Here is a 15351-nt window from a genome sequence, read left to right on the forward strand (position 1 = left end):
GCCTTCCTTGAAAAAGTTTGAAAAACTGGGATTCAGGGTCTCCTGCCTCCAACAACTGTTAGGTGTTGTGAGCAAGGGTAAATTGCTTAATCTCTCAATGCCTCAGACAGCTTTCTAAAATAATACAGGTAAATTGCTGTTCTTGCATCAGCAGAGGAAGTTTTCACACCAATCACAAATCTGGGTCAAATAAACTTTTAGTAAATAGAATTTTTTTTTCCTCTTCTGATAATTAATGTCATCCTAATTCTCTCTTGTAAAGATAAGGAAACACTAAAGTTATCCATAGGTTTCCTTTAACTCCTTTCTAAATGGAAGATACTAACTATAAGCTTGTCCTGTTTGATATTAGAGGCTATATCATGTATGTAATTTGATTCAGAATTGGATTTTCTAATTTCCTTTTCTATTCATGAAATTAAATATTTTCAGCTCACAGTATGGTGTCTGAGGAAACTTCCAATTACTGCAATTATTTAGATCTAGAGTATAATAAATTGTTTGCCCTTCATTTATACAAAAGGATAATCCAATCATGATTTCAATTCACCTGTCCTTAGGAGAATAAAGGCTATGCTACATTAGTCTGTTAAAACAAAGACAAACCCATTCTCTGACTCTGTCTTCTAAATATACTGACTTAATTATTCCATAATTACTCACCAAGAAATCCCAGATAATTGTTTTTTATTTGAGGAAAGAAACAAACTAATAACTAGTTTTCACTTGGATGTCACTATAAACCTCTTCCAGTATTTCATCGTGGTGTGGAGATGGCTGTAACTTGCTGAAGGGTGTGCCAGCAGACCATAAACTCTGGCAGGGTCTATCAAGCTAAAAGAGCTTTAAAAGTCCAGTGGAATTTGTCACAGCAAGAACTACTTTCTAAATTCAGAGAAACTCATCAACAGTGGGTTGACTACCAGGTGAAAACTTTATTGCTGCAGTACTTCATTGAGGGGGCCATGATATTGGTCTTCAAGTATCTGAAGGGCTGTTACATAGAAGAGGGTAGAACAAAGAGTAATAGATACAACTTTCAAAGAAGCAAATTTGGGTTTGATAGGAGCAAAACGCTGCCCCTCCTCCCCGTCAAAACCCCTTTTTTTGTCATTAGAGCTATCCCAGAGTAGAAGGGAATGCCTCAGAAAGTGGTAGGTTCCCACTTACTGGAGGTTTTCAGGTAGAACTAGCCATCAATCAATCACCAATGACCACTTGCTGGGATACTTTAGAGGGGATTCATGTTCGAGTGCGGGCTGGGCTGGATGGCTTCTTGAGGCCCCTTCCTGCTCTGAGATTCTACTTAGATGGAGATGACAGGGTATAGATGGGTGAAGCATCAACATGGTGAAACATTCAACATGGGTGAAATTACATATCCCTGAATTATCAAAGAAGTGTGATTTTTTAAAATGACTTGGTTCGTAGTGTTTAGTAATAACAATGTTGATATTAAGATGCAGGTGGGTGTGGAATACAATAGTTAACCAGACCCCTTGAGTGAGTCACTTAACTTCTTCAATGCTGTGAGCTGTAAAATGACGGGCAGGTGGCTTAGGTGGACTCTTCCAGATCTCTTCGGGACCTGGAGTGATGATCTACAACAGTGATGTCAAACTCAAATAGAAAATGGGCCATAAATAAGGCTCCCTGTAGGGTGCATATTGGCCTAGCTTTAAAATGTAGTATTATCGATATTATGTTTTTAAAATTAATTTTGTTAACTATTTCCCAATTTTAGTTTGGTTTGAGGAGAGTTGAGGGCATCATGTTGTGAGCTGTGTGTTTGACCCCTCTAGTCTATGATCCTAAAGCAATAGGTTATCCCCACCTAAGTGACTTAGCTTTTCTGTTTCAGTCCAGTATACTTACCCCTAACCAGTTACAATGGGGATAGGATGAGAGTTTACAGATTGATACACTGAGCCCTATTACATTTGAAAGAACAACTTAGGGAGTCACTGGGGCCACCCTTGTGTATTTAGGATATCACATTTCATTGTTTAGGGTTAAAGGCTTAATTTCTATGGCTTTCATTTCTACTGTCTCTTCTACTTCAGGTGTGGCCACACACTTTCATTTCACTATGACCTGATCAGCTTTCAAGATCTTAAACATTGAAATCCCCACTCTGACCCCAAACTTCTATTTTTTTTTAATGTCTCCTATATCCTCTTTCCCTATGAGCCTATCTTTTTATTTTTTTCTTCCTTATATCAATCCCTCCCTGTTATCCCATTGTACCATTTCTGTTTTGGTTTTATTTCTCATCATTCATAGCTTTGACTTTTAGATCAATCTTATCAACAATATATAGTTCTCCATTCTTCAATCTTTGGATTCTTGACCTTCCTCTACAAATCCCCAAACTTGGATAACTACCTTCTCTATTATTCATCTTCTCTTTCCCATCTCACCCCTTTACTTATGAGCAGTGAGATATTGCTAGAGGAAGTCACCAAATACTGCTGAGTCTAACACAAATTTTATAAAAGTCATGGTCAGTAGAGGGGTCTGGGAAAGAGTCTATCACCTATCACTACTATGAGAAAAACAGTTCACATCCCTGGTGGAAAGGATGATGGGTCCATTTGCATGTATGAGAAACAGCACATGACCTCATGAGTTGGCTCTAAAATTCTGATTCCCTCATTTTTATTACCCACTTCCTTTTTTACACACTTTTTCCTGAGATATCTTTCACCGAAGATCAAACAGGAAGGGGCTATCAACTAACCTTGAGAAACACACAGACTAGCTAGTTGACGGACAAGAGTACAACCACCCAACACTGGGATCAAACTATTGTCTCTGGTTGAATTGCCATTCCATTCCAGATACGTTGGTGTTGGTGGTTGCATGGTAGAATGTAGAGAAAGTAGCCTTAGGAGGCACGATCTGGGTTCAAAACTTGTCTCTGACATATATACAGGCTGTGTGACCCTGAGCAAGGTACTTTTAATATCTTAGTGCCCCCAAGCCACTCTCTGAAAGTCTAGGGCAAGTATTTATCTATATACTAGTGAAATTACTCCCCTGGTTAAAAAAATACAAAAACATTATTCTTTTCCACATTTTTTCTTTCATGGAATCCTTTGTCATAGGTAGGAAGAGGTTTCTTAGATGCAGTGTTAGAGCCTGAGTTAGGCTTATTGCTTTGTCATGAGTTTTTAAGATGTAGGAAAAAAATAAATCAATATGGTGAATTAAAAATGTAGCCAGTGCCTTCTTTGGATTACATGCTAATTTATTCAAAATGAAACTGATGTGATCAGCTAAAAATCATAGTATATTAAATAATCTTGGTGGAGGGGTGGGGAACAAAACAAAAGTTCCTGATGGGATCAGGCTTATGGTAAGGAGGATGCTTATGCGGAAGAGACTAACTGGGTCTCACTAATTCAAACCTCCACTCCAACACCACCTGTCATTGACTAAAAATTATGGGGGAATTGTGCTGTGAATTTGTGGACAGAATTTTTGGGAACTCTCCACACAGATGCAATCAGTTTTGATGAATCCCTGAATTTGAGTTGGAAGACACCTAAGTGGTCATCTAATCAGTCAAGAAACATTTTACTAAGAGCTTACTCTGTGCCAGGCACTGCGCTAAGTGACTGGGCACTGACCCACCCCATATGCCCACTCTGGAATCCCTACCATGCCATCATGACAAGTGGTTATTTAGCCTCTGCTTGAAGACCTCCAAGGAAGAGGAAACCACCAACCCTTGAAGCAGTCCATTATGCTTTTGGACCCTTCTAACTGCTAGGAAGTTTTCTCCAACACTGACCTAAATTTGTCTCTTTGCAACTTCTACCTTTTGAGGATGAAACAGGTAGATTGCAGAGGACTTTATTTTATAAAGCCTAGGGCACAGAGTATAATTGATACCCAGCATTTTTTTAAAGCTTATGTTTTCACATCATTCAACACAACAACTCCAGGAGAATAATAACAACAGAAAGATACTACAGCAAGAATCATACCCAATTGGATCCAGACAATAGCGGACAGAACTATCTTTTTTATTATAAAGATACACTATGAGGAACAAATCTGAATGTGTACTGAAGCCTGTAATGGTCCATGCCGAAATGTACAGTATCATACATAAAAGTGCATTGTCACGACAGATTAACAGAATATCGCTTCTTCCAGAACTGTAAAATCACCCTTTCTTTTTTTCATCTCGAAGGATGGAAGGAATGTAATGGAAACGGGCAGCACAAGAGCACAGGGGAACACAATGGCCATACTGCCATCTTGGAGCCGACACTGTAGGAACCTAATGGGAATGATGAATGGGAGGGCCAGGAAGAAGGCAAGACAATACTACTGTACATAGGAACACAAGGAGCGAAGCAGCAGGTGGTGGGAGGAAGGGGAGTGATGGGCAATGGGGCAAGTAGAAAAGAAATGAGGGGCAGAAGGAGGTTGGGGGGGGGGGGGCAGATGGGAATGCAACAGTACAGAGCAAGGCCAAAGCTCCTCTAAAAAATTTAAAGGCACTTTCACATGTACATACTACAGATGTACACTGACACAATTAGGTAGGTAACAGTCACAAACAGGGAGCCACCAGGACTGCCATTGATCAAACTAATAATGAAGGACAATACTGATTTAATTAGGTGTGCAAGTTACCTCTACTTAAGTACATCTGTAGTCGTCTCAAGTCTTTCCTGTTACATATCCACTTACTCTACTTTAAATAGCTATAATAACCATCAAACTACACATTGAACTTGTGTGAATGCTCTAAAGGGATTGGGGGCATCCACAAAATGCATGGTTCCTAATATTTTCTTTTACTAGACAGTTTCTAAGATAAGCATGATGGAATGCAGTACAATTATTTAGACATACAAAATCCCCTATGTAATTTAAAGATACAGGATCCATCTCAATTATACCATGTAGGCTTTTTTTTTTCTTTTTCAAGAAAGAATACTAGGCTAGAACTGCATGTAAATGAAAGTTTAAATTCCAGTTTGTTCCACTGATCTTTACTAAAGTTGTGACTATTGTGAAAATAATTCTTGGTCCTGGACAGGAAGCCCCAATGGCACCCAGGTACTGGGATTGACCTCAGAATCCTGCTGGAGGTCAGGGTTATCAGCTCCAGGGTACAAGCCAGAGGTGCATGATTAAAACAAGCAGTGTAGACTGTGGCCCTGCTTACAGAGTAGTAGCCTTCCCTTCAACACTACCTGATGCCCCAGTCCCAAAGCAGACCCTTATATGCAATCCTTTCAAGACCACTCTTGCTACATACAGCTTACAGACGAAGGGACAAAGGGATACCACCATGAGATTAAATACCATCTCAACTCCCAAGGTTTGTTCCTAAACCCACTGCATAGACTCTTGATCACATCTTGGTGATGATACTCAGGATTTTGGAGTCCCTGTTGACCAGTTAATGCTTATTCAAGTAGTAAACCCCAGAGAAGGTAGGCCATTCACAAAACCTGAAGAGACATTTTTATGGCCTCCCATGCTAAAGGAAACTCTGAGTGTGGGACACTTATTTCTCCCTTTCCCCAATTAGCTTGGGCACAGAAAAATTCCACTGAGACACTACTACTAGGATAGGCAACTTTAAACTGAAACCACTTTTACTTGTAGTGATGCAATTCAGTTGATCGATGTTTCCCAGCCAGAGTCTACGGGGCAGTGGTACTGTTTTATAGTAGGACAATGTAGTTATGTGTGAGAACTTATTATAAATTATCCTATGGATGAGGCAGGAGTCATGGAAAATACTCTTCTAAAAAAGTTATAACATCTTGTTAAAATGTACAAAACTGTTATTCATTGGAGTTTATATGTCACCTTCCCTTTGTCTCCTCTTCCCCAACCCTCAATCTAACAAAGGGCTATTAAACATGTTACGACAGTCTGTGGAATACTTTAAAAAAAAAAAGGTATACCAATGTACCTTTCTCCCTATCACCCGCAATCTCTTCCATTTGCTTCCTTTACTTCCCCACAAAAAAGCAAGCCTGGTAGAGTGACTGAAGTCGAGGAATTCTATGGAAGCAGAAACTTCAATTCTAGGAATTGCAAGTAAGCAATCTTACACGACTGAAACCATCATTGACTCCAGCAAATAAAATGGTTCGCCCTCTCCCCCCCAACTCCCCCATGATACTATTAGTGAGGTTTATAAACTTGAAACCAGAAATAATCCTAGCATTCTCAATGACACAGTCCAATTCCCTTGTCTTCCTTTGGGTTGCAAAGTTTAAGAGGCACCAAGTGGAATTACTCTTCAGTTGAAGTTTTCTATGACCTGACTGCATGACTTTAGACTCCACAAAGAAACTCTCACCCACAGCTCCTTGGGGTCTTTGCATAGTCACCAAGGTTAGAACATCTTTGTCTCTATGACAAAAGAGCATCAAGGATGAGTCTATTTTGGCTACTTTATGTCGTGGCCACCTGATTTCATATCTGGAATTGGAAGATTCTTGAGTAAGGTAAGGTTAGCTTTAGACTTATCCTTCCCTTTCTGTGTTTCTGCTTCCGAACACAGGTCCCTCCCTTGCGCTAGCACAATAGTGATGTCTTTGGGATACAGCAGGAGGCTGGGGAACAGTGAGCTGAGCAGATTTAAGGAGGAACAATGAGGAGATATATTGCCTAAGAAACCACTGGCCTCTGAGACTCTGGGAAACCCCATGGTAGTGAGCTCTTGGCTCACTTTGTCAGCAGCCACAAAAGTCTCACTTTGTGGAAGAAAATAGAATTCTTTCTTAAATCAAAAAGGCAAACACCATATAAGGTAGAATCTTGGGTGGATTACTGGGGAATTGTTTAAAGAAATAGTGAAGGCTTGCTAAAACGGAGCCTGTAAAGCTAACGACGGGGAGTGAGATTATGCAACTTACCAAAAAAAAAAAAAATACAGCAAAAAGAGAACTAAACATCTCTGCTTTTTAGATGTCCTTTGTCAGTATCTCCCCATCTTATTCCATCAAGGGAGAACATTTTCAGACATCCTTCCCTTGTTCCTAAAATGTTTAAGTTTTCATTTTACCAAAGTACCTCCCATCTTGATTCCCATGATGAACTAGTAACAGGAAATGGGAACTCGGAGTTAGGGAGGCTGGAAACCAAGTTGGAGGGGAAACCTTGGGAGGTTATTTATTGTATTAAGGGAAACTGTATTCTAGAATCGGTCACAGATGTAGAACTGGAAGGGACTTTAGAAGTTTTCTGGTCAAATACCTTTAAATAGGCTAAATGCTATTCATTGCTGTCAGGATGACATCTCTCAGGGTATCTAAAACCACTGGCTAACCTCCATTACAACTTGTGGAGGAGTGAAGGAGATATATGGAGGGTCACAACCTCTCTGAGTATTAGTTGTATCATCTGTAAAATGACCTGTAAAATGATTGGACTAGGCTATTACCAGGTCATTAGGGCTTCATGTCCATACCTGGAAAAAAATTCTAGGAGGAAAAAAATCCATCACAAATTCAATCTGTGAGAAGGTACAGGCTAGTAACTAGGCGTGGGTGTCATAATTTAATCTCATCTATGTAATCTCTGTAGTAATTAGTCTGGCAAATCAAGGGAGAGAGATCAAAGCAATCAATCCTGATTTCAGTAAAGGCTCCGAGTCTTTTTTGAATGGTAAGAGCTGAAAAATTACACTCTTTATTTTAGATGCACAAGGTGGGTAGGCACATAACTAGTTGGATGGTTTAAAGAAACATTTATTAGGCACCTACTGTATACAGAGCCCTGTGCTAGGCACTAAAAGTATTTAGAATATGATCCCTCTCTTCATAGAGCTAGGCTAGTAAAGTCGAATGAAAATAATAATTCCAGAGCAATTATTAATGGAGTGGTGTTTATCTAGGGATACAAGGGCTAACATATAGAGATTGCTTCTGGGCCTTTCACAATAAAAATATTGTTTTATGGCACAAAGAACCTAAAACTGTTAAGATTGCTCACCAAGTTGGAGGCAGGACGATGGGAAGTGACTAGAATCATAGGAAATCAAGAAGTTGAAATGGGCATTGAAGATCAACTCCCTTATTTTATAGATGAAGAGAGTGAAGTAAGTACCTTGAAAAATATAATCCAGATTCAAAGTGGACTTTGTGAACTGAAGAAGCAATCAGGGGTGGGGATGGGATAGAAAGGAATGAGGTGTCCTTTAAGGCCATTTCAGGGCTACGAGTCTGGGAAGGGTAAAAACAAAAATCAAAAAACGGTACAAAGACATGATAAATTAAACAACCCTGGTTATGTCCAAACATGGCGGGGATAAGATGTCAATGATCCTAGTAGGTAACAAGCTAATCTGTGAGGAAGCACTGTAGTGAAAAAACAAGCTTGCACTGGGGTGCAGAGACGGGATCAAGGGCTGGAAAAGGACCCTGGAAGAGGTCTGGCAGGATATTCTTGAAACGGGCTAAAGCTTATTCAAAACAGTCATGTTTACCTTGTGGTAAGTAAAGTCGCTGAAGGACCTTTAAACTTTGTGGAAGAGTTAAGGAGATTATGTAGAGGGTCCCGACCTTTGCAAGTCTCAGTTTCCTCATCTGTAAAATCAGAATGGAACCCAGTTGAACACAAAGATATAGCTTAGGCATGAGGCAGCATGGTATTTTGGAAAGAACACTGGATTTGAAGTCAGAAGACCTGGGTTTGAAACTTTTTTCCCCCCACTGTTGCTTACCATCTATCTTTGTGATATTAGGCAAGTTACTTAATGTCTCTGAGCCTCAGTTTCTTCATTTGTTAAATGTCAAATGTGGGGGGGTTGGACTCCATGGTCTTTAAGTTCTCTTCTGCCTCTGAATCCCATGAGCCTTTGGGCACAGCATCAAAGAACCAGGAGATGATAGCCCTTGCCTAAGAACAGATCTTTACTTGAGCGCTAAGGTCAGTCCTCAGCAATGAATAAAGTGAAGAAACTGGGGAGAATTTAGAAAAAATTTCACAAAAAATGATTAAAGGCGAGGGCAGCTAGGTAGTGCAGTGGGTAGAGTATCGGCCTTAGGGTCAGGAGGACCTGAGTTCAAATCCAACCTCTGACACTTACTAGCTGTGTGACCCAGGGGAAGTCACTTACCCCTGATTGCCTCTAAAAAACAATGATTAAAAGTTTGTAAAACCAGATCTTTGGGGAAACTAAAGAAACTAGGTTTTTTTAGCTTGCAGAAGAAAAGTCCAAAGGGGATATAGGGTTCAAGGAGCTTGTTCTGCATTCATTAAGGTCAGTGCAAAGATTTGGGTTATACACCAAAAAAAGAGTTTAATGACAAATACTTAAAAACAGATTAGCGAGAGAGAAGTGTTAGTATGAGTATCTGGAGGTCTTTAATAACAGGATTCTCATCTGTATAGTGCAGTCTTACCTGAGGGGAGGGGATAAATTAGATGACCTTAGGCACTAGGATTCTATTCATACTCATGAAAGGAATAATATTGATAGCTTTAGAAACTTGCCTTCTTTCTCCTTCCCCTAGTTAAGCTCAAGTAATAACTGTGTAGGTTTCCCATAGATAATAAGTCTTAGGCTTACTGCATCCTAGATTTAGAGCTGGACAGGACCATGGCAGTCATCTGTTCCAATCCCATTTTGTAGATGAGGAAACTGAGGCCCAGGGCTCATTATGTAACTTGCCCAAGGTCACACAGGTAATAAGCAGCAGAGCTTTGCTTCAGATCAGGCCCTCCAAATGCTGATTTAATGAGATTTCCATTGCAACATGCTTCCCAGACTTTAGATAAGCCATTCTTAAGGAAGTGGGGGAAATAATTTAGCCACTAGTCCCACCCAAGTCTGGGCAGATCCAGGGAAAGTACCCTGGATCAGACAAGCCTGATTGTGGAGTGTATGCCTTCTGTGTTTGAGATCAGACACCATCACTGAATAGTCTCTAACTACTATGGTCATCAGATTTTAGCTATCCTCCCAGCTTCAGCAGGCTGGCATGGGCTAAAATCCCCACATATTCTGGTACTTAATATTCCATCTTCTTAGCTTGGGAAATCTCTTCTTAACATCAGCTATGCTAAATCTGGGACATACTGTACCATAGCGGAAGCTGTGCTCCAATCCTTTTTTTTACAAGTGGTGCAGCATTGAATTTTCAAGTAAATCTAGTGTGTTTCTATTGTCTTTAAAACATGTAGAAATGTCCAGCTTTTTTAAAAAGGAAAAAAAATACAAAATACAAATGCCTGTGTTAATGTAGCAAGTCTCAGATGTTACATTCAAAAAGACAGAAAAGCCAGTATCTCCAGTTATAAGCACAAAACTCATGAAGACAAGAAGCCTTGACTTTTTTTTCCCCCTACAAATCCATTCCTTTTTTCAACCACTTTTTTTTTCTACCTTCTGGGTCATTGTGTTTTTTTTCTTTTCTTTCTTTCTTTCTTTCTTTCTTTTTCTTTTTTTTTTTACATCGTGCACGATTTGTCTGTTGGACCCTGGGAAGGAGGTGTGGGTCCTATGGTGGGATTTGTTTTTGGAAGAACGATGGGTTTTGGCCTAAGAGCTGGGGGCTTCAGCTGCACTCCCATCCTGGGCGCCACCATGGGCTTGAAAGTACTCATTGTGTCACTGGTAGAACTCGTGCTACGTCGGATCTGAGGCTCGGTGCTCCTGAGCATCACATTATGGAGAGGGCTGAGGGATTCCGTGGACGAGGCAGGTGTGGGGGAGTTTTTCATTTGCTCCAAGGTATCCAGCACCACGTCGGGGGCGTGCTTTGCTGTACTCTGCCTTTCCAGCTCTCGGAGTTCATTCAAAGCGGTGTTCATTGTCTCCTCAATATCCTGAAGCCAATGAGAAAGAAGAGAAGATGGAGCCCTTGAGAATGAATGGAGAAAGAACCCAACTTTCAAAACCCCAGGTACTACTTGAGAAGTCATTCATACAGTCATATATATTATGTTCACATGTAAATGTATTTTCCACTTTAAATCCCAAGCATGGTGCTTGGTGACAGGCTTTCCTTAACATAGTACTTCAGATGAACCCATGGCTTTAGGAGAGGCAGTACGGCACAGTAGATCTCTGCCATACTCTATTCCTTGTGTAACCAGTATAGCAAGGCATTTAACCTACAGGCATCCCAGCCAGCTCTCCACGACTCTCTCTAAGTTGCAACAATGGAGGAATATTCCACACCAGAAACTCCCCATATTGATTATTAGCACCAGAACCCCCCCTCAAAAAAAAAAGTGATTTTGGATAATGAAAAAAGGTGAAGAATGGCGATATTTTCATTTGTCTAGACAGAGTCCAGGAACAGACCTTCATCTAGCAGAATCTTGACTAATATTCACGAGCCTAAAATCTGATGGTGCGTTGCCAACACACACATATGAACTCTGACATCATTTGTCTAAAGTCAGCTTTCTGCAGGTTGAAGCCTTGCATGTTGACTATTTAATTTATGGTGAAGCTGGAGTATAAACACAGTGACCACATCTCCAGAAATAAAGTACTGTACTTGGGAATTGAGCACAGCTGAATATAATCAAGACAGTTGCTAAATCGTGGCTACATTCAATAGTTATTCTATGTAGCCACTACAGCTTCTAAAAGAGAACCTCCTTTTTGAGGAGATTGGGTTGAGGAGCTTTCAGTAAAATCCCCTGTATTTTCTTTTGCATCTATACTATGATGCTATGCCCACTAATCTTTGCTGCAAAGTAAGCGTAAGTCTTGGTGTAGAGGGATGGCTGCGTGCAAGGCAAAGCTGGAAATCATTTTATGGACCCCTGGATGATGACATCACTTTCCAGGAGATGACTTTCATATGCTATTCCTCTTTTCCCTGAAAGATGTTATTTTTGTAAAATGCATCTGCGCAAGAGAAGATGCACAAAGGAAAATCTGAATCCAGACACAAAAGGGTTACACAAAGTTTCCTACTCTCACACTCTCACCTATTCATTCCCTTCCTCCTTGCAACCTCAAATCATGTTTCTTGTGCTTATGAGAAACAGCAATTTCATGGGTTTATCAAAAGCACTAAATATCAACTATATTCAACTATTATTGGTTTTAAGCTTAGGATATGCCTCGAAGGGCTCTGTAAATACATAATAAGGAACCAAAAGCTTTTTTGATTTTGTTTTCAAAAGGCTGGGCCATTTAAAATTAATTTAAACTTTTTAGTACTGTTCTGCAATTTAATTCACTTTCTGAGATTCTCTGAGTCTTGCATAGAAACTAAAGCAACAACAAGAAAATAGCTTAGGAGTCAAGTACATTGCTGCAAGATTCCTTGAGAGCTTTTTAAAATCGAAAATAATCTAACTTTATTGCTTCCTTGGTTTTCATTCCTTTCATGTCCCTTTCATGTCCTATCATTTCTCCTTACTAGGTTCTCATGCTGGTGATGAGTGACAGATTTTTTGGATGTCTGTAATAAGCCCATAGACTATACTTAGCATCACCTAGCTCATCTTTCCTTGGACTGCTTACAAATATTTTTCCTAATGGTCTATGTCAGTGGTACTTACCTACAAGCAACAGACCCCCCAGGCAATGACAGAGCTATTGCAGGGGGTCTGTGAAACCATCTGCCCCGTGAACATCTTGATCTGTCTTTATTTAGAACTTTATCTTGACTTACTAAGCAATGTAGAAAGTATACACACACACACACACACACACACACATGTATGTACATACTTTTATTTTTTCTTTTTTAGATAGTATTTTTTCCAATTACACGTAAAGACAATTTAAAATTTTTTTTTCAACAAAATTTTGAGTTCCAAATTTTTTCCCTTCTCTTCCCCCCCCCCCAAGATGGTAAGCAACTTGATATAGGTTATATATGTACAATCCATAAAACCTATTTCCATATTAGGCATGTTGTGAAAGAAGAGTTTGTAGAAAAAAATTAGCAGGATTATTTTTCAAGCTATGTAGGTACTACTGTGATGAACAGTATTCAGGTTTACTTAAAACTATTCCTGAATTGATGTGGTTTCTTGTCATTACGTATTTTCTCAATCAATGGAGACTAATAATATAAATTATCATACAGGAGTAAGCAATTTTTTTAAGTTAAAAAAGGGTATTCATGTTTACCTATGTGTCATGGGTAAAGGCCAAAAACAAAAGACAGAAGGCCACAGATACTAACAGGGTGCTGAGTATAGCAAGGGAGAAAACCTGGCATATTTATTAATTAGGGTTGTGTTTATACTTGGATGATTCTAGGCTTTTTCTTTTTCTTTTTAAAAAAAATATTATTCCCTCCCAATTACACGTTAAAACAAATTTTTAACATTTAAAAAAAAGTTTTGAGTTCCAAATTCTATCCCTCTTGCTCTTCCCCACCCTTGAGATAGTAAGTAATCAAATATAGGTTATAAATTGCTCTACCCTTGTTACAATCACTTATGTCTGTAAGCAAGTAAAAATGTGTTTGACTTCCCCATTTCATACATTTTTATGATATGCAGTCTGGATCTTCCTCACCACCTCTATTCTGCGCCATTTTTGTCTGTTTCCTCCTTGGACTAGGGATAGAAGGTGTAACTCAAGGTAACAAGTAACTATTCTTCAGACTAGAACCACAGTTGGGATCCTACTTAATGATTTATTGTTTCCCTGGCTTTTTGCTAGGACTTTCAAAGAAGCACCCCCCCCCCCTAAAACTTTCTGCTAATATTTGAATAATTCTACAAATAGAAAATAAAACAGAAGAAATGTAAACCACAGTGTCCTACCTGAGCAATCGTCTCTGGGTCCAGAGGCTTGTGGTCATTGAAGCCTGTATACTGGCCCGATGACGTCGATCTCCGAATGGGCGGACTGTCAATCTTCTTTAGAGAATCATGCCTACTGATGTTTGTCAGGCTGCCATGGCCGGGCCTGCGCCTCCTCTCAGGGCTATCATTGTTGAGGCCACGGTTCTGCAGCAGGGCTCGAGGGCTGCAGTGACTGGACAGGCTAGGGGACCCAAGGTCAACCGAGGAGTTGGAAAGTGAATGCGGTGGGTGGATAGGGCAGTGGCCATCACTGGTCCTGCCAGGACGCCTTGAAGGAAGGGGTGGTTCAGCTCTTTTTCTTTGTCTAAAAAAAAAAAAAAGAAAAGAAAAAAAATGGAGAGAACAAAGGAAAGCTAAGCATGCTGGGTTAACGAGTTCAAAGACCTTCTGACTCCTTGGAGGGGTACAGCAGAAGGAATGCTAGACATAGTCAAGAAGACTTGGGATATAGCTCTGCCCCTTTCTAAATTGTATGACTTTGGACAAGTCACCCTCTCTGGGCCTCAGATTCCTTACTTGTACAATGAGGATTAGATGACCTGTAAGGTCCCTTCCGTCTCTAAATTCTGCAATTCTATGCAGGTGAGACATAGAGGCCTGATTACCAGGCCAAGCCTACCTCACTAAATAGCCATCAGGATGACGGTCAGTTGGGGAGTTCATGTCCTTGGATGAAGACTTATCTTCTGTAACAGGCCCACTGCTGGCTTCACTGTCTGCTTTTTGGCTCAGTGTATCAGAAAAGGTATCATCCCTGCAAATAAAAAAGAGCAAAATATGAAGCTTATTACCTTACAGGTGTGAAGAGGCCTTAGGATGAGAGGAAAGGTATGAGGCTTTAATTTGTAACTGAATACTTAAAGTTTTCAACCCACAATGATGTAACATGCTAAATGAAGGCTATTTCTATATGCATGAATGAAAAAGCTTTTATTAAAAGCTTTCTGTGTGCCGAGCGTTGTGCTAAGTTGTGGGGATAAAAATGGAAAAGATAGTCTCTGCTCTTAAGGACTTCACATCCTAATCAGAGGGACACTATGTATAGAAGCTTTCAGCTGCCAGTTAGAGGGAGAAGATCCATGGTCCCTAGCGTGTAGCAGCAATGCAGATGGTCATGCATCTTTTTAAATGCCATTTCTACTGATAAAATCATGTGTTTCCTATATTGAACCCCAGATGGTGTCAAGGAATTCAGTAGCATGAACTTTCTTTTCTGGATCTTTAGTTAGTAGCTGTGGCTCCTGGGGAATCATGGGATGCGGTACCTGCAGAAGCAGCCATTGGGTTTTAGCTTTACAGGGATTGCTTCCTGGGATTAATGGCTTCAGGGTTGGAAGGAGGACTGGGGAGTGCTACCATCCCTAGGATTCTTGGTCTTATCTGCCCGATGGTGGCAGTTGGTCAGGACTTGGTAGTGGTGGTTGTGGTGGTGGCAAGGGAGCCAGGCCCCTCCTCTACAGACAGATTTCTTCCTTGAATGATGGCTGGGCCAAAACTCTAGGGTTGTTGGGGGTGGGGAGGGGGTGGCGGGGCAGAGGTCTGCTTTTCCCAAAGTTCTTAGGGTTCTGGGCTATC

The 15351-nt window shown here is 40.3% G+C and overlaps 1 protein-coding gene across 2 annotated transcripts in view; it reads right to left on the reverse strand.

Annotated features, from left to right (window-relative positions):
* Positions 1 to 10399: 10399 nt before the first annotated feature.
* SRGAP1 (SLIT-ROBO Rho GTPase activating protein 1) overlaps positions 10400 to 15351 on the reverse strand; it is a 315572-nt gene continuing 310620 nt past the window's right edge. For both annotated transcript variants that reach the window (XM_027854191.1, XM_027854190.1), the window contains exons 20-22: positions 14396 to 14530; positions 13735 to 14080; positions 10400 to 10815 (exon numbers count right to left, since the gene is read on the reverse strand). In XM_027854191.1, the coding sequence (XP_027709992.1) occupies positions 10438 to 10815; positions 13735 to 14080; positions 14396 to 14530 (859 nt within the window). In that variant the 3' untranslated portion in view covers positions 10400 to 10437. The remainder of the gene's footprint in view (positions 10816 to 13734; positions 14081 to 14395; positions 14531 to 15351) is intronic.

The sequence above is a fragment of the Vombatus ursinus genome, unplaced genomic scaffold (assembly GCF_900497805.2).
Source record: "Vombatus ursinus unplaced genomic scaffold, bare-nosed wombat genome assembly UNPS02010320.1, whole genome shotgun sequence".
NCBI classification, from domain to species: domain Eukaryota; kingdom Metazoa; phylum Chordata; class Mammalia; order Diprotodontia; family Vombatidae; genus Vombatus; species Vombatus ursinus.